Consider the following 19,342-nt stretch of genomic DNA (forward strand, 5'->3'; position numbering starts at 1 on the left):
AGAAACACGCACAAGCGGCGCGACCGCCCCTCAGCCGGGGGGGAGAGGCACAGAAGCTTCGCAGGAGTCCCGCTCCCACCGGGGCTGTGCCGAGACACCCATGAGCCGCCTAACAGGAACACCGGCCGCAGCCCAGGGGCACGACGGCCTCAACCGTGGGCGGGCCGTGAGCTCCGAGGCCCGGGAAAGTCCCCGGCCGCCCTCACGGGAGCTCCGCAGCGGCCGCAGAGTAGGAACAGCCTGGCCCCCGCCCCTCAGGGCGGCCCCGCAAAATGGCGGCCCCCATCCAGAGCGCCGCCTCCTCATTGGCCGCGCCTGCAGGGCTACGCCAAGAAGCCGCTCCGCGAGTGGCGGCCGCGCTGCCGTCGCCATGGCAACCACCCCGCCCTCGCTTCCTATTGGCCGAGCGGCGCGCGGAGCCCGGGCAACCGCCCGGCGCGGCGCGGGGTTGTTGTGAAGGGCCGGTTGCGGGGCGGTGGCGGGCAGGGGGTCCCGGTCCGGTACTGCCGGGCCCCGCCGCCGCCAGCGTCCAGGCGATCGCCCTCACCCCGACCGGCGCTCCCGTCCCGTGATGCTCGTCAGCAGTGAGGCCTCGTTCCCCGCCGCGCCGCCTCTGAGGAGAGTCTCGCCGTGACCGTGTTTGAGTGCCCGCAGGACGGCCGGGGCAGCCTCGGTGCACGGCCTGGCCGTAGGACGCGCTAGCGGAGCGGAGCCCCGCCGGGAGGAGGAAGGCGCTGCCCGCCCGAGAGGCGCCACGCTGAGCCATGGCCGTGGCCGTCACCACGAAGACGGCATGGAAGCTGCGTGAGTGCCGGGCGGGGGAGCCGCCCCGGCTGGGAGCGGGGAGGGGTAGGAGCCACCTCATCCCTGCCCTGGATATGGTGCCCCGGCCCTCTTTCTGCATTGCTGACTGGAAATTTTAACTCCTGGAAGTCCTGTTGGAAAACATAGCGGCGCAGTGAATAGCGTGGCCTTGTCAGTGCTGTTTTCGAAGTGTCACTGTCTTGTATTTTTTCTGGATAGTTGCTGCAGCGCTAAGCTAAGTGCCTGTCTGACCCCACATGACTCTACTGTAGTACAAGAACAACCGAGGCAGTGAGGGATGGGACACCTGTCAGGGGACAACCCTGGATGTACGGAGGGACTGGGGAATGAGAGGCTGGAGAGCAGCCTCACAAAAAGTGATGTGGGGTTCCTGGTCGATGTCAAGTTGAAAATGAGTTACCAGTGTGCCCTGGTAGCCCAAAGGGCCTGCTGTGCCCTGGGGTGCACCGAGGAAGGTGATGGTCCCACTCTGCTCTGTGCTGGTGCTGCCTTACTTCGAGTCCTGAGGGCAGGTTTGGGCACCACAGTTTGAGAAGGATAGAAGGCTTTTGGAGAGCATCCAAAGAAGGACTGTGAATATGGTGAAGGGTCTAGAGGGGAAGCCATGCAAAGGAGTGCTGGAGCTCTCTTGGCTTCTTCAGCCTGGAGAAGAGGAGGCTGAGGGCAGAGCTTATCATGAGCTGCAGCTTCTTGAGTGCGTTGGAGGGACAGCTCTGATCCCTGCTGTCTGTGACCAGTGAAAGGACCTGAGCGACCCTCTGGAGCTGTGCCAGGGGATGTTTAGGTTGAATATTAGGAAAAAGTTCTTCACCTTCACAGGAGCAAGAGCAGGCTCCTCAGAGAGGTACTGACAGCACCAAGCCTGCATTTGGCCAACGCTCTCAGGCAAAGGGGAGATTGTCCTGTGTAGGACAAGCAGGAGTAGGACTTGATGATCCTTGTGGGTCCCTTCCAACTCAGACTATTCTGTCATTCAATGGAAACTGCTCTTGAGAGCCAGGTTTTGATGGGGCATCCCCTCAGTATCAGGGAGAAGGCCTCGAACTTAGCCTCTATGGAGTTGTCCTTCATTGGTGCTCACTTGTACAGAAGGTTCACTGAGCTCTCTGCTGCAGGAGAAATGAGGTGATCTTTGTAGGGCCCCTGTGTCCTATCCTCTTGAAATTGCTTTGCAAGAGACTGAGAATCTGCTGGTTTCATGTCCATTATTCTTCCTCTGAAGGAGTAGTAGGCAGTTGCTGACTGTCAGTTTCTGTCTGGTCACTGATGAGTTATTTCGTTGAGGAATGCTTAGAAGCAATAGGATGTGATCAGTTGGTTTAGTCAGTGGGCTCTGGTAACTGACTGTCAGAAGTAGTGTCCTTGGCTGGTATCACCTGAAGTCATCTGAGATTACTGACTTAGGAATTTTGTATCTTTCTGATCAGAAAGACAGTTTGCTGTTATCTTCCAATCCCTGACGTCCAGGACGTGCTGAAAGTCTGTCCATCTCCATTTTCCATAGGTGTGCAGAAGTTCTTGGTCTTCATTTTTGCTGGCTGCTGCCCCATCTTAGCATCCTCTTTAGAGGGAAAAGCATTCTGAGTGTTAGGGATGTTTCAGCAATGCTAATTAGGAGTTGAGTGTTACTGGGCTGGTGGTAGGTGATAGCTGGTGACAAGAACTTCATAAAATAAAAAAATTGTGGGTTTAAGGGACTTGTGGGAGAGCAAATGAACCTCTCTGCCCAAGGCAGACATCAGTTTATCACCTGGCTTTTAGGAACATCCTGGCTGGATGTTTCCACAATGACTTTTAAACTTACAATATATTATTAAGAAGGAAATCAAGACAGGAAGAAGTGGAGCTGCTGACACACTCATTTCAGCAGCAATGCTCAGCATCTGTCCTTGCAATTTTAACTAGTGAGTTGGTCTAGTAATGCTAATTGTACTTTTGATTACCTTGTGGTCTGTGTATCCATACAGGCTTTGTTTTAGCAGTTTTATGTGGAAGTTTGGTCTTTCAACACAATGCAGGTGTATTTTCAGATTTGTCCTTCACATGTAATTTATGGTCCAGTCACCTTTTTAATTTGAAAGGTGTTTCTCCAGCCCAAGTGAAAGTTGCGCAGTTTTGCTTTCCAAAAAACACTCCTTAGAGTTGAAGATCAAAGTACCTGTAATTATTATTGCAGCCATCTAAAATCCTTTTGGATTAGTGTTGCATGTAAAATGATCACATTGCTCCTCCCAGCCAAACACTGAATGAAAGCTGAATTGATGCTACCTAGCCTTTTTACAGATTCATAACCATTTTTAAAGTTTCATGCAAATCCTGTGATGTTTCAAAGAAGAGAACAGTTAGATGAAGATATTGGTAAGTGCATCTGCCAAAAGCCCCAGCCAAAATTCTGAATGAATTTAAAATTCCACTGTGAGATGTGTAAGCAAATATGCTTATTTTGCTTCTCTTTTGCCCCAAATAGTTTTTTTTTATGATGGGGTTTTCATAGAGTTGCAGTATTGTTGCAGTGTCAGAGCGTCCCCTCAGCTCCCAGTTTTTTAACAGTCATTTAGCATCAATCAGATTTGTTATTTTCTGCCCATTTGGATGGATATTCACCCTCCTTTGTCACAGCTGCATGCCCTGCAGTGCTCAGTTTTGCCTGTGTTCCCTAATGGGGATGTAGCAAAGTCTCTGCCAAAGCTCAGGGAAGGGAGCTCCACCTCTCCCCACTGCTGAGTCTGGCTTTTTTCTGGGTAAGGTAGCAAGCTGTACTGCTGCTCCTCTGCCAGTTCTTCTCAGGCTGGACTGTCTGCTTCTGCTCTCTAGAACAGGATTAGAGGGCCTTTCACTAGATGACTCTGGCTGCTGTGCATTATTGCAGGTAAAGTGCTTTGCTGCACTTGAGCAAATCTTTAAAAGCTCCTGAGCTGCTGCAAGTGAGAGAAGATGCTTTTTGTAAGCCATGTGAGCACTGGAGTTGTGAAACTTTGGTCAGCAAATGTTTTAGTGCAGCAGGAATAGCCAAGAAGGACTGTTTAAAGCAAGATAATAGTGTGACTTCTTATCTGAACAGTGGGCTGCTACAGCTTGTCCAGTGGAAACTGGAAGGTGTTTCTGGAGAAAGAATTTTTTTTAGACCTTTTGGAGGGATGGGATGAATATTTTTATAACGGATCTGTAAAAAGTGTTTGCTGTGTTTTGTGCAGAAGAGATCATGGCCCACAGCAGCAATGTGTCCTCAGTAGTCCTGGGAAAAGGTTCGGGCCGGATGCTGGCCACTGGAGGAGACGACTGTCGAGTCAACATATGGTCAGTTAGCAAGCCCAACTGCATCATGGTAAGGACAGGCCTGTTTTCAGCTTTTGGGGGGTGGGAATATTAATTCTGAGGTTTGGAGGGTTGAGAATAAGGGGAAAGATTGTTGGGGTGGAGCCTGTGGGACTTTTGAATAGAGTTTGCCAACACAAAGCTGTGTAACCAGATTCTAGCTAAAGATAGGGACAGAACTGGGTGCCTGGTGAGACCACTGCTCTCTCTAGAGACATTGTGGGAATGCTTGAGCTGGACCAGTGCTTACTCACATAATAAATATTGTGCTTTAGTACATTACCAGGCTACAAATAATTAAAGGAAGAGTTTTGTACAAGAACAGCTAGTTTTATAGTGCAGGGCACAGGGGCCAGTTTTATACCCTGGGGTTTGCAGTCACAGCAGGAGATATCTCCAGCAGGATGCATTCCCACCTGTGCTACTGTCCCTAACTGTCACCATGAAGGTTGCCACAATAGTTTGCTGTGGGCTGGGGAGGAGTCACTCTGGTTGCAGTGTATTAGCAAAGGGTAGGCTTACCTCAGCAGTGATCACTAAAGAGCACCATAAATATATATTTAACAGATATCTGTCCTGCATCACTTTGAGTGGCTGTTGTGTAAAACCAGCTTTAGCATATCTCTTGTCATTTGTTTAATTAACAACACAATAATGTTATGGTATCAAAGGCGTTGCTCTAGCCAGTGTGAGCCTTGTGAGAAAAAAGCCAGGAAAGTCAGGTGAAAAAGGCTAAAAGGAGAATTTGTCCACTTTATTTTTCCATTCATTAAGTATGTGACTGATCACCTTTGGAGGGCTGAGTTTTTTGCATAGTGTAGTTAAGCAGCGTCTTTTCAGGATCTTGGTGGTGGCCTGACTTCATTTTGAAACTGGACTATTGCCTTACTAGAGAAGGTTGAAGGACTAACTCTGTACCTTTCTGTGGTGAAAGAGCTGCACCTCTCCTGCACTCCCTGGGAACCACAGATGCTGAGAGAGCTGCTGCTTCCTTTTCAGGATCTTGGTGGTGGCATGACTTCATTTTGAAACTGGACTATTGCCTTACTAGAGAAGGTTGAAGAACTAACTCTGTACCTTTCTGTGGTGAAAGAGCTGCACCTCTCCTGCACTCCCTGGGAACCACAGATGCTGAGAGAGCTGCTGCTTCTGAGAGGCAGGGACTGACTGAAGCTGCTTGTGCCATTGTTGTATATCAAAAGAATCTTGATTTTTGGGGTTGTCCTCTGAAGTTCATTTTTAGAGTTTATATTCTAACGATTATGGATGTTTGTGTTGGAAAAGAGGGAGAAGAGGAACTTTTCAAGTAACATTGGGACTTGGTTTGAATGTGAGCTCTAGTTCTCTGTAATGGCAGTTGCTACTGTGGATTTTATAAAGGATTTCAATTGCACATGGATTCCTAAGAAAGCTCCATCAGAACAGGCAGCTTCCAACTGGCATTCCCAGCCTCTGTATGTGTGTGGGAGGCACAGAGCTAGTGTAGCTATTTTAAAAGACATTTGAGGATGGACTAAAGCAGAGAATACTGCTTATTTGGCAAGCAGAAAGTCTGCAATGGTGGGATTTGTTTTCTAGAGCTAGTTTTAAATATTCTTGTGTTTTACTAAAATACAGGCCTTTTCAAAATGCTGATGTAATTTGTAAGCTTTCAGGTGCTCAAGGATGAAAGGAACTTCATGTGAATTAGTGCCTTGTGCCTCAAGTCGGTACTTCAGTGTTAGCACCATGCTATCACTGTGACATCCATTGCTGGCAGCAACCTATGGCTTGGGGCTTGTGTGAAGTTTTCAAAGTAGCCCTGCTTTTGCTCTTGCTTTGATTTTGTAACTGGTTCATGACACTTACGTGACCCATTTAAAGCAAACACAGTGGCATTGTGCTACCATAGCATAATTTTTGTGATGTAAGAATGTGTCAGCCTTGCCTGAGCATCCGCCCCTAATGTTTAACTACCTGTGTCTCTGTTGATGCATCCTTTAAAACTTAGTCAGTGTGCCTCAGAAAGTGATTCCAAAGGTAATGTTGGAATACAGGTGTGCTGTGCTGGGTACAGTGATGGGCTTTAGAGTGCTCTACCACCCTTGTGGCTGCTGAGGAAAAAGGACTGTGGCACAGCCAGGTGGTCCCAGCTCATGGCTAAAGACTTACCCCTCGAGAATGAACAATGCCCTGGTTCCTACAGGGCTGTGCCAGCAGCTGCTGACTGACACTGATGGTTTTCTTTGCAGAGCTTGACAGGCCACACAACCCCCATCGAGAGCCTACAAGTCAACCCAAATGAGAAGCTCATAGTGGCAGGGTCCCGGTCAGGGTCCATTCGAGTTTGGGACCTGGAAGCTGCCAAAGGTATGTGCCCATGAGTTTGTGCTTCTGGTCACGCACACTTTTTGGGGAATCCTTATGTTTAATGCCTGTACTGACCCAGAAGGTTCCTGATTTAAGAAGGAACAGGAGCCTGGTATTGCTTTCATCTTCATCTGCATCTCTTTTTCTCCTTCTGCTGAGGCTATAGAGCTGTGTATTCATGCTGGAGCAGAAATTTGGGCATGTTTTGGGGACACTGATCTGCTGGACTAGTTTCTATGGTTTTGACCTAAGTGTGTCAAAATCTGTATTCCAGATCAGTTTCCATACATGTAGAGATAACTAGGCACACGGAATTTGTATTCAGAGTCTCAGCTTAGAATTGTCAACCTTAATAAAAGGATCCCAAACCAGATTGGAAGTTTTTAAGTTTATTAGGTTTTGTACAAATGCAGGAATCCTCTGCTTGTTGTCTTCTTGTTCTTAGGTTCTAACTTTTGTTTTTTCTGCTGTCCTGTTCTTGCATTGCCACATAAATAGACAAAGACCTAATTTTTAATAAACTGTAAAAGCTATGAACTCATCAAGCTCTGATCCTTTAAAGGCCACTGTTGAGTCATGCTTTATTTATTGCATTTTCCTCAAATGCTAGAATGAGTTTGCAGAGGTATCATAAATCACTTGAGTGCATTCCAGCAGGAATACCAGAAAATGAATGAATATTTCTTATAGGTTACTACTTGTTCATAGAAGAAATGTGTAATGAAAATAGACTTACACTGGCTGAGCTAAGGAGGCAAACCACAGGCAGCATCAATAATGGAAAGCACTGATGTCATTCAGACAGTTAGAATCAGCTCAGTTATGGAATAGTTTGGCTCTGCCCGTGGGGAGTAGCTGATCTGGCTGCATTTATTAGAAGACCTATGAGCCAGTGTCTGTGCAAATGACCACCCCAGCTCTGGCTCAAGAGCTAATTTCTGCCAGGGGAATCATCAGCTTGTTCCAGATGATGGATGAGGGAGAGGCATTGCCCTTGTTATTATCTGAACAGTTTTTCTTAGAGTTGATCTCTGCATTTGTCACTGCTTGGTAAGATAGGGTGTACCAGTTCTACTGGTCCTTGCTGGTTTCCAGAATTACAGGGGTGTTACTTAATGACTTGCTGAAACACTGATCGTTTCTTTGTCTCCTGCTTCCTAAGCATCCGTTTCCTGTCTTTGTGGTGATTCTTGCAAGGGGCAATTGAACGACTCCAGGGTGCATATTGGAACCTAAGAGGTGGTGCCTGGATGGGGTGCAGAGTCCTGGGAAAGGGTCTGTCTAATAACTGCAAGGTGAACACTGCAGGCAGTCAAGACTATTTCACTTCACTTCCCAGCCAAAACTATTCCACCTCTGGCCCATTTTGCTGTTTGTGTAACAAATGGAAAGATGCACTGCCTGCCAGCTGCCTCATGTTCAGAATGGAGATCCTTCTTCCTGTAGTTTCCATACCTCAGGACAGGATTGTCATTAAGTTCATTGATCATGGTCTTTCTATTGCTGTTTCTTTTCATTGCTGGGGTAAAGTCAGAGGCATTTCCACAAAATAATGTATATTTCCATAAAATAATGCTGGGGGTAGTATGGCTACACTTCTGCATGGTGTCTGGTGAAAATGAACTATTGAATATTTTCCCCCTATTCCTTCTCTCTCCTCTGCCTCTCCTTTTCCCAGTTCTTCGAACCCTACCAGGTCACAAAGCGAATATCTGCAGCCTTCATTTCCATCCTTTTGGAAGCTTTGTGGCATCTGGCTCTTTGGACACCAACATTAAGGTAAAACCCAGCTTCCACCAGAGATTTTCCTCTTTACTCGCAGTGTCTTTGTTTTGGAGTGCCAGAACATGTTTTGTGTCAAGCTGTTGGTGGATGCTGCACATCATCATTTCCGTGTGTAGGCAGGTGTGTTTTTGAGTGCTTGTGAAATCCCTGTGTGTATTTTTACAGCCAGCTCATGAATGTGACTCCTCTGGTGTGGAATGTGGCTCTGAGTAAGGTGCCAGCCAAGACCTGGTGTCAGCAAGCACAGATGTCCTGGTTGCTATGGATTGCTATGGATTGCTATCTGCTTCCTCAGACTGTGTTTGACTGTCAGAACTGAGCTGCTGTAGTAAGAGATACCTTCCAGGAGTGATTCTCACTTGGGGAGTTAGAAAATACCCCTAAGGCCTACAGGGGTTCAGCAGCCCATTCATTGTGCAGTATCTGTTAGCTTGGTGACGCAGAGATCCCTTGTTCTGGCAGGACCCTTGAGCTCCCATACTGCTCTAAACATACAATTTGTTTGCTTTTCTTCCTTGTAGCTCTGGGATGTAAGAAGAAAAGGCTGTATCTTCACATTCAAGGTAAAATATTTCATTCGGTTTTGCAAAGAGGGGAGAAATATTTCTTTTGAGGACTTGTGAGCAAACCTAAATGTGATTATGTACAATGAACTTCCTGGTTTTCCAGCATGAAAATGAGATCTGTGTGATTTGTGAAGTGGCCTGGCAAACCTCAGCAGGCCTCTGCGAGCTGTATGGGAATATGAAATGGATATTGTGGGATATCAATGGGTATCATGTGCTATATTGTGGATGGCTTCAGAGGGGGGTGGAGAGCATCCGTGAGGGTTTCTTTATATTCTTAATGGTATTACCACTGCACTGAGATGGTTCTGTTCTTGGGACCTTTTTCTGTCTGAAGAACTTGCTGTATATTAATTTCATGTGGAAACCAGAGACTAAGTGTCACAGCACTTCTATCTAACCATATGTAAATCTGTAATTTAGAACTGATTCTTATTAGTGAAGCCAGATATGTATTTACCATACTTAAACTGATGGCATAAATTACTAGGTGAAGAGATTACACACATTTAGTGTGGCTGGGTGTAGTGTCTTGAGTACAGTGTTGGGTTCTGCAAGCTGTGAGCTCTGTAAAACACTTAATTGGTTTTTGGTTTTTACATTGTATAGGATTGAAAGACAAAAGCCAGAATACTGTTGGTTTTCTCATTTCAGGGTCACACAGAAGCAGTTCGGTGTCTTCGCTTCAGCCCTGATGGGAAATGGGTGGCCTCTGCTGCTGATGATCACACTGTAAAGGTAATTTATTGTGACACCTTCCTTATGTGCTTGTAGCACGTGGGAATGCTGGGATTGTCTTTTTACCAGGCATTACCAGCACTCACTCATAAATACCCTTAGTTCATTTGGCAGCTGGCTGAGCCCCATGGGTTTGCAGAGATTGGTTTTCTTACGGGGATCCTGTCTGATGGCCCACAACACCCATGGAAGAGCTGCATGGGTTGAAATGCCCTTATCCAGCAGACACATTGGGAGAGACTATGCACAGGAAAATCAATGTTTTGATGGTAGTAGAGTTGTGATATCTGAATGTTGGCCTCAGTAAACATTGTCAAATGAGTTGTCCACAGCACATTGCTCCACCAGACTAATTTCTGGCTCTGTTTATGTTATACATGTTACATGTGATTATCAGTCTGAAAATTGCTGTCACGACTGAGCAGAGCAAGAAGAGGAGTTCAGGAAGGTGTTGACTGAAGTAGTGATTTCAGTTGTTTCACGTGGAGGGTGGAGGAATGGAGATGAAGGACTGATTTTATTTTCAGTTTCACATGAAATTAACTGATCAGTTATTTCATGGCATTTTCGAGTGGAGAGTAGAGCACAGGGAGAAGGAATTGCTAAGGGTTTCAGAGCTTTTGGATTTTTGTTTGTTCACTTTTGAGATACAGTCTGTGGGGACAGATGGAACTGCTATATTTTGTCTCAGTCTCTAAATATAAACCAGAAACTTCTAGGGGACAAGTTATGTGGAAAATAAAAGATAATGCAAAAAACAAAACCAAAACAAAGCCTTAAATTATTTGGATGGTACTCTTTTTCTGATTATTGCTTTCTTGTACAGACTTGGGTCTGTTCTTGGAGGGGAGAAGTGTTAAAAGGTTACCAGTACAAGGAAATCCCAGGTGTATTGGAAATCTCTAACATTTAATCTCTTCAAGAGTCTCTGTTCTTTCCTCCTTTTAGCTGTGGGATCTGACTGCTGGGAAGTTGATGTTTGAGTTTACAGGACACACTGGCCCAGTAAATGTTGTTGAATTCCATCCCAATGAATACCTTTTGGCTTCTGGCAGCTCTGACAGGTACATCAGGGGAGGGAGAAAGAAGGGAAATGTATATGTCTGTTCCATTTCCTGATGCCTTTCCTTGTAAGAAGGGCATGTCAAGAGGAATGTCACTCAATTCAAACCTGCCATTGCGAGAGCCAGACATCTAGACAGCAGGACATGGCATCTGTGATGGGCAGAACATGGAGATCTTCCCTTCTCATCCAAAATTGATGGCACCTTCTGCCACACTAGAAACCCATGTGTAGCCCCAAGCCTCTCACAAATCCAGCTGACATCCTATGTGAACAGCAGGCAGCCCTGCTCAGCTGGCAGGGTGTTCTCTTAGCTCTGGGCTGGCTCTAAATGCCTGTCCATATCTAGAGCCTCTAAGTATCTCTGTCTGGATTCATGGATCTTAGCTAGACCAGCCTTCTGTGTAGGCTCACTGTATGTGCACAACAGCAAAAGTCATTCTGACTGTTAATGTTTTGTTTAAAATCTGGATCCTCCTGTGATTTCTAGAACAATGAATTTTGTTGTGTTGTGTGTACAGGACTGTTCGGTTCTGGGACTTGGAGAAGTTTCAAGTTGTGAGCTGTATTGAAGAGGAGGCCACTCCTGTCAGGTACATTAAATTCCTACTGAAATGTGCTAGGCAGAGACTAAAGGTGGGGTGAAGGGGAGGTTTCCTCAGGGAGAGACTTTACTGGGGAGAAGTTTGGGCTGCTGGAGATATTGCACAGGTGAACACCACATTGCAAGGTTCATTGTTAGAAACAAAACTGAAGGTGTTCAGTGTAGTCAGAGATCCACAAGGACTGAGCAAGGTGGGAATGCTGTGCCTGATTCTCCTGCCTTCCTCCCAGGTGTGTGCTCTTCAACCCGGATGGCTGCTGCTTGTACAGCGGCTTCCAGGATTCGCTGCGTGTGTACGGCTGGGAGCCAGAGCGCTGTTTTGATGTGGTCTTGGTGAACTGGGGAAAAGTAGCTGACTTGTCTATCAGCAACAACCAGCTGGTAAGCCACTGCTCCTGAGGCAGGGGTAGGCAGCTGTGAAACACAAGATAAAATCCTGCTGCCTCCTTGCAGGCCTTCAGCCCTGTAAGCTTGTGTCAGGGCTTGTAGCATGCCCAAAGGCTGTGTGCCTTGTGCTCCACTTTGTGTCTCTGGCTTCTGGAGGAAAGAGCTGGAGCTTAGTTTGACTAGTATTTAGAAGCTATGCTTGGCAAAAGTTTTATCCAGGCCTTTGAAAATTGCTGGCAACTTCAGGTTGAAAAATCCACAGCACTGAACTGAGCAGTCCTCAAGCACAATGGCTCAGGGTCACTCCAACATGCCTGTTCTCAAAAGGGCTGGTGTGCACCCCACTCCTTGGTAAATTATCTTGATCTTTTGCCTCTGCAGATAGGAGTTTCCTTTGCACAAAGCACAGTCTCTTCCTTCGTTGTGGATCTCAACAGAGTCCCAAAGTCAGATTCTGTTCCTCATGGGTTGATCAGGGACGACCAGCCTCTTGTGCCACCTACCCCCACAGGGTCCTCCCTTCGCCGCATCTATGACAGGCCCTCAACGAGCTGCAGCAAGCCACAGAGGTGAGGCCGTCTGCTGGCTTGTTGAGTTTCCAGATTTTAAGGAAATGTCCCAGGCACTCAGTGTTCTCTCTCTCTCTAACAATATGACTTCCCCTGACAACAACTCTTTTTTCACAGCAGAGTGAAGCACAACTCAGAGAGTGAGAGGCACAGTCCTAGCAGTGAAGATGACCGGGATGAGAAGGAATCAAAGGCTGAGATCCAGAACCAGGAGGATTACAAAGAGATCTTCCAGCCCAAGAATGCAATCTGTCAGTATCAGGGTTTACAGTGCTTTTGAGTAGTGTTTGGGTTTGAGATCAGCGTGCTAAAGTGATTTGCTAGAACTGACCCTTGGCTCACTGTAAGAGAGACTTCACCTGTGACTGAAGAGTTTAGAAAGCTTTTCTTTAATATTCTGTGCTCAGACACTGATGCATGTTGGTGAATAGCTTAAAGGAGGCACCTTTACTAGGGTACAGGGATGTCTGTTTGAAGCCTGGCTCAGAATCCAGAGCTTCGTTGTAAAAGTGCTGCCTTCCTGTTCTGATTAGAGTGTTAAGGTAATTTTATTAGCTTAGAATTTTGATATGTATAAGATCAGCAATCATCCTTAAAGACGGAAAGGCAAAATGTTTTGTTAAAGCAAAGACTTGTTGTTTAGGAGGCATTGTGCAGTGTCTCTATCTCATTTTTATGCAAATTATAAAAATGAGATACTCTTTCTGAGGAATTAATTGCATTATTTTTATTTACTTATATAAATCAATAACAGGAGGTGGATTTTTCCTAATATTATTTGTTGTGACAGTGCCTTGTCTCATGCTTCACACCTCTACAGCAGCAGTGAACCACAGGGGTCAGTTTTGTCCCTTCTATCCATGAAGGCTGAAAGCTTTTAGCTAAACTCAACAATAGTGTCAAGGTCCAAAAGAGATAACTCTGCTTGTTGTATCACTGATTACCCTGGTGTGTGGTGTTGTTAGAGATTTCTCTGCTCCAAGGTTGACTTACCACTTATCTGTAGCCTTGGATGCTCCTTCATTTGTTTATTATTTAAATCTTTTTCTGTAGGCCGAACTCCTCCTCGCAATGAGCCCTTTCCTGCCCCTCCTGAGGATGGTGAGTGTGGAAATGACCACTTGGTGGGGATAGGATTAACAGCCCTCAAAAGAGGGGGAGAGCTGCCTGAAGGCAGAAATTACTCCTTGTAGTACAGCTAAACAGAGCCTTTGCTCTCAGCTCTTGAAAGTAACAATCATTTTCTGCTTTCCCACTTCTCTCCCTCTTGGTAGAGCCTGGAACTGCAAAGGAAGCAGTGAAGCCCAGCCAAGCTGTGGATGTCCAGACCTCGCTGCCAAAGCAGGAGCTCGTATGTTCTGTGTGCTCTTTGAGGGATGTGCAGAGCTGGAAAATTTTTGATTTCTGCTCAGGCTGATTCCTTCACTGCAGGGCAGTCAAAGTGCAGCTTCAGGCTTTGTGCTGCCAAGTGTCTTGCCTTAGCAGTGAAACTAAGGCCTGTTTTAGTTTGCTGCTTGTGCTTGCAGTGGTGCTTCTCCTTGCATCTCAAAATTGGGGCACTCAGAGAATCAAGTGCCAGGTTTCTACCAATGCTTGAACAGAGGCTGTTTTGTTGCCGAAAGTGCAAGCAGCTGATGGGCAAGTATTCATTTTACTGGCTTCTTTAGAATTCTCTCTTAGCCTTCAGGGTGGCCACAGCCCATTGCCCTAATTTCAGATAACAATAACATCACTTGGCACTTCTACTGGGGCATCTCCATGTTCTTTACAAACCTTAATTACATCGTGGTGTGTACCTGAGAGTCACTTTATTGCCTCTTAAATTATGCTAGCAATCTGGAGATTGCTTCTCTGTTAGGGCCCTGCTGTGAGAAGAAAGCAGGTTAGAAATAAAGATCATCGGACTAGGGCCAAACTGTTCCTGCTAGAGCTTTTATCCCAATTTCTCCTGCAGCCTGATCCAGACCAGAGGCCACTGATTGCCTCCTCAACTTCTTTGAGCAGAACAGAGCCATCAGTGATTCCTGCAGCCAGGAATGAGCCCATTGGCCTGAAGGCCTCTGACTTTCTCCCAGTAAGTGTCTCTGGACAATGTTTTCCAGCTAATGTCTGTGTTGGGTGGCATCAGAAAGGGGGTGATAGGTATGAATACAGCAGAGTTGAGCCCTGCTCTTAGCAAAGCAAAGAGCAAGAGGTGAGACAGTCACTGAACTATTCCATGTACCAGACAGTGGTTCATTTAAAAAATTGGAGTCTGCCATTACATGTACATAATAATTCCACATGAATCTCTGCCTCTTGCATCTTGGAGACTTCTTGGTCTCTCTTGGGGAGGGTATTCCCTTGTCCTAAAAAGGGGGAAAGACCAGAGCATCCTTATGATATCAAACTCTAAATGTGAGTAAAGGAAGTAGTGGTTCTGTCATGGCCTGGGCAGGAAGCAAATTGAGAGTCTAATGAATTACATAAGATTTATGCTTTGTAATAAAACTTGCAGTCCCAAACAAGTGTTTCACATAAAATAAAAAAAAAGGTTTGTGTGAAAACATTTCTTCATTAAAACATACTGGTCTTGAAAATTTACTTTAAAGTCACCTTTTTTGAGAGTTTTTCCAAAGCTTTAAACATGTTTGTGATTGATGTAGTAGAAAAAAAAGGAAATAAGTAGCTGAAATCAGAACAAATCGAGCATTTCCATTTCAAAAGGTTTTTACAACCATCTGCAAGGAAGTCAGTATTCACTGACAATCTCTGCACCAAAATTGGCTCTCACCTAGACCAGAGAATGCTCCCACCTTCTGTGCCATCCTGCTCTGTTCCTGGTGTTTGTACTTGCAGGCTGTGAAGAACCAAAGCCAGACAGAGCTGGTGGATGAGGAGGCCATGTCCCAGATCAGGAAAGGGCACGAGACCATGTGCGTGGTGCTCACCAGCCGCCACAAGAACCTGGACGCCGTGCGCGCCGTGTGGAGCACCAGTGACATCAAGGCAAGCTTGTGGACATGCCTGAGGCTCCTGAGGGGAGCAGCTGAGCAGCTCTCTTTGCTTCTCTGGGGCTGATTCTGCCTCATACAAAACACAGAGTCTCACAGCTTTTGTCCTCAGGGATGCACCACAGAATGCAGCAGCTGAATGGTCACAAAGAAACTCACATGGAGAAAACTTTCCCATGGGAGAGTTCTCTTCCCTGGTCAACTTCATGTTTCCTCTACCTTGTTTTGGGAAAGCAGCACTAGATACTAATTTGCATTAGCCTAACCAGACTGACCTCTGCAATACATGACTTTTTCTTCCCCTTCTCTCTCAGAACTCTCTGGACTCTGCAGTGGCTATCAACGATCTGTCTGTAGTCGTGGATCTCTTGAATATTGTCAACCAAAAAGCGTGAGTCCTGGATGGGGTTAGCCCCTGGGATGTGCAAGAGCTGCCTGGCTAGGAGTTTTGAGCTCTGCCTTGTACCTGCCCCATATCCAGTGGGCCATAGCAGCATGAAATTCATATGCTTGTAGTCACATCTTCAGGCCTGCAGTGACAGAAACTGCTGGAACTATTTGGGGCCAAGGAAAATCAAAGTCTTGGGGCTTCATAAAGTTATTCTTCTGAGAGTCAAAGAAATATGTCCGAACCTGCCACTTTCTCTCACGAGGGGGAGTCAGTGAACTTGCTCTCTGAACCTGAGTGTGTCCGTCTGGGCATTTGCCAGGAAGTCTTATTTGTGTCAGCTTGGCTTTGTAAAACCTCAGTCTCCAGTCTCAGGATATGTCCTTTTCTTTTCAGGTCTCTCTGGAAGCTGGATTTGTGTACTATAGTCCTGCCACAGATAGAAAAACTACTCCAAAGTAAATATGAAAGGTGAGGCTTCAAGAACATGGTGTGCTTGAGGGACAGGGTGTAGGTAGTGATGGGGGAGCTGTGCTGGGTATTTTGTACCTGAAGGAAAATCCTGAGAAATCACTGCAGATACAGTCTTGTGCTGATATTACGCCTGTAAAAGAATTATGGAGTTGCCAGGTGTGTGTGGGAGAAGATATATACAGAAAGTATACATGGGCAGGAAGAACAGGATAGTGGGATTTGTCATAAGTGTTTTGGTTTAAGACAGCTCTGGCAGCCAGGAGGGGTCATGTAAAACAAATGGGCTTTGCACACTGCTGGGAAGGAAGCTGTCAGCTCGGGACAAGAAATGAAGTCCTGCAACAGCCCTGGGGACTCATCTGCAGGGGGAAAATTTGTAGCCTCTCTTAAGATGGAGCTTCTGCTCTTCCTTTCATCTGGGAGAGATGTTTCTGCCAGGTTCCCTTGGCAGGACATCTCTGCCCTTGAGCAGAGAGAGGTCCCCATTGGGTGGGGTATGTGCCAGGACCTTTGGAACAGACTTGCTTTGTGAAAGCTTTGGAACTCAGGTGTGTTCCTTGTACTTGGCTGTTGCTCTCCTTCCCTGGTTACAGGTGGTGGAGTGGAGTTGTTTGAGGGCTGTGTGCTGGGGAGACAGGATGGCATTCAAGTGGGACCCGATTCTCTGTTTTTCAGTTACGTGCAGACCGGCTGCACATCCCTGAAACTCATTCTCCAGAGATTCCTGCCACTCATCACAGACATCCTCGCCGCACCACCTTCTGTTGGAGTGGACATCAGCAGAGAGGAAAGGTGAGGCACATGCTTCTTTTGCTCCCTCCTGGGACCAGCCTTTCTCTTGGGTGAACTTTGCTCTTGCCATCAGGGCTCTGATACCAGACTGGACATGCCTTCCCTTTGTCTGCAAGCACCAATCCCTCGTGCTCAGAGGAAAAGGACTGCCTTTCCCATTGCCTCTGTGCATTGAGTCATACATAAACAAAGTATTGGGAGTAAAACCACCCTGTGACTTTCCCCTCTGCCTCACAAGAAAAATGGCCCTGGATTTTGAGTTTGTTCACAGGATAGCTCCTCTCTGGGAATTGGCTTTTGGAAAACAGCACCTTCTTTTTCCCTGGACTATACTGCCAAAGGGGGAAGAGGGCTGAAAGAGCCCTTATGTGGATGCCATTTTCCTGTCACAGCAGGACGTGGGCTGAATGCCTGGTGTTTTTGCAGAGCTGTGCTCATATTTCAGCCTCTTCCAGGCCATTTTCAGGGCTTTTCTCTCCTGCCTGAGTTGCCTCTCTGGCACTGCATCAACTGCCACACCTCGGGCAACTAGGGATTCATGCTGTGTCTGCTGTCCTTTTTTTCCAGGCTTCACAAATGCAAGTTGTGCTACAAGCAGCTGAAAAACATCAGCAACGTTGTCAAGAACAAGTCTGGGCTCAGTGGCCGCCATGGTAGTGCCTTTCGGGAACTGCTGCTCCTCATGGCTGTCCTGGACTAACAGCCACCACCTCCTCATGTACAAATACAGGTGGCCAAGCTTCCCCTGCTCGTGGTCTGGCTGGATTTCAGATCTCTCCGTGTGTCCGTCCTTTCCCCTGCCCCTCTCCAGCATGGCAGGGAAGTGCAATCTGCCTGGCTGGTCGCCCACCCAGCCCTGGTGCCTTAGGGGCTGGTTGGAGGACCTGAGTGGAGAGACGTGTGTGCTGTGTGAGGGGCCCTGGCGGGTGGAGGGCCCCACAGAGCCCTGTAGGGAAGCTGCTTCATTTCAGCTCTTCATCTCAGCATCAAGCTCTGGGCTGCTCTGTGTGCTGGCCTGTTCCTGCAGGAGGGCTCTGAGCCTGCTGTCACCCCTCCTTCCCGCTTGTGCTGTCGGTTCTTGTTGCCTAGCCCTCTGGGCCGGGGCCCTGCTCTCGCTGTGCAGCTGCTGAGGACTGCAGGCACCGTCCCACAAATGCCTGCTGTGGGGTGATGCCCTTTCCATACAGAAGGGACTTCAACTGCCATGGGGGAGCAGCCCCTTTGGCTTCATCTGACATGGGCAAGGACACTGTGCCACTGTGCTGGTGCATCTCAAAGACCTGAACCAAGAGACTTGGCTTCTCAGACATCCCTGCTGGCACCCAGGACTGCAGAGGATCAGTACCTTCAGTCTGTCCCTGGATCTGAGGTCTACCTGGACCTGTTAAAACATGTGACTTAAACAGGACTCATCGTATGTGCTTGCCTTTGGGGGTGAGGGTTTGGAAGGGTGGAGGAACAGAGGGACATGGACTGAGTTATGTCTTTCTACATCCACTGGACCATTCTTAGAGGTTTGTTTTTGTTTTTTTCCCCCAATAAATGTCTGTCAGAACCTTTCTGTCCCTCTTTCTTCTTTCCTCTGGGGAAAGAGGTTCCTCTTGGTGCTTTCCCTGCTCTTCCCAGCCTGTTTCCCATTTTATACACTGGAGCCTATTCTCCAGGAATCTGTAACTTATAATGAATTTTATTAAAATATTTGTATTTTTTTTTAAAGTTGTGTTAAATGCCTGAATCTCTTGAAGTGCATTTCACCTTGGCATGGCTCCTGGCTGGGAGTGCCCAGGAAAAGCAGGGCTGTGTTCCCTGCCTGTCCCAGAGGAAGCTGACCATTCTCACCCTTCCTGCTGGGAGGCTGGGTGAACAACAGGAGAGCCAGCACTTGCCAGGTGGCTTGTGGAAATCCCAGGGGCAGTTTCACTCTGCTGGGTTGTTCCCAGCCCAAGGAGCAGTGTCATCATTTAGGGCTCATCCTTCTCCCTGGCTGCACACAGATCTCCCTCCCCTGGCTCTCCAGTGGGTCTGGGCAGAGCAGCATTGGGCTCTGAGCCAGGAAGCACGTTTGGAAGGCCGTTCTGGGGAGGTGGAGTGGGGCCATCAGGAAAGCTAAAGCCAGTCCCCACACTGCTGATACTTCATCCAGTCAGTCACATTTTGGGAACAAAGGGGAGTACCTGCTCTGCTCCGTGCCTCTGGAGGAGGTGGCTCCAAAAGTGGCTTGTACAGCAAGAGGTCCTGGCACTGAGCCACTGCAGGACTGATGGTGAGTGCTGCCTGCTTCGAGCAGCAGGACACTCACAGGGTGTGTGTCCTCCTGCTCTGCAGCTGCTTCCTGCTTTATCTGGTGATAATCCCATGCCTGGACCCCCATGGGGTGTGAAAAGGCTCTGCCAGCCACCAGCCTATTGCTGGGATGTGAGGTGGGGCAGCACAAGGTGGAGCGGGACATGGGCACATTGAGACTCGCTTTGGATTTAACCACTGCTCTCCTGCT

General features: G+C 47.4%; 1 protein-coding gene across 3 annotated transcripts; it reads left to right on the forward strand.

The window, feature by feature from the left end:
- Positions 1-434: 434 nt before the first annotated feature.
- On the forward strand, positions 435-18,564 carry KATNB1 (katanin regulatory subunit B1). Of its 3 annotated transcripts, none has more exons than XM_009090732.4 (19): positions 435-804; positions 4,020-4,150; positions 6,372-6,489; positions 8,168-8,268; positions 8,796-8,837; positions 9,495-9,578; positions 10,527-10,642; positions 11,163-11,234; positions 11,476-11,626; positions 12,014-12,201; positions 12,322-12,452; positions 13,255-13,302; positions 13,476-13,552; positions 14,156-14,275; positions 15,040-15,189; positions 15,509-15,585; positions 15,979-16,053; positions 16,732-16,848; positions 17,416-18,564. In XM_009090732.4, exons 1-19 carry the CDS (start codon positions 765-767, stop codon positions 17,546-17,548), a joined length of 1,971 nt encoding a protein of 656 aa, XP_009088980.1. In that variant the 5' UTR covers positions 435-764; the 3' UTR covers positions 17,549-18,564. The 3 variants fall into 3 exon arrangements, with proteins under 3 accessions (XP_009088980.1, XP_009088979.1, XP_018770405.1); XM_009090731.4 differs by having other exon boundaries at positions 436-804; positions 12,319-12,452; XM_018914860.3 differs by lacking the exon at positions 435-804 and adding an exon at positions 3,589-3,694 and having other exon boundaries at positions 12,319-12,452.
- The last annotated feature ends 778 nt before the right edge of the window (positions 18,565-19,342 follow it).

The sequence above is a fragment of the Serinus canaria genome, chromosome 11 (assembly GCF_022539315.1).
Source record: "Serinus canaria isolate serCan28SL12 chromosome 11, serCan2020, whole genome shotgun sequence".
In the NCBI taxonomy this organism is placed as follows: Eukaryota; Metazoa; Chordata; class Aves; order Passeriformes; family Fringillidae; genus Serinus; species Serinus canaria.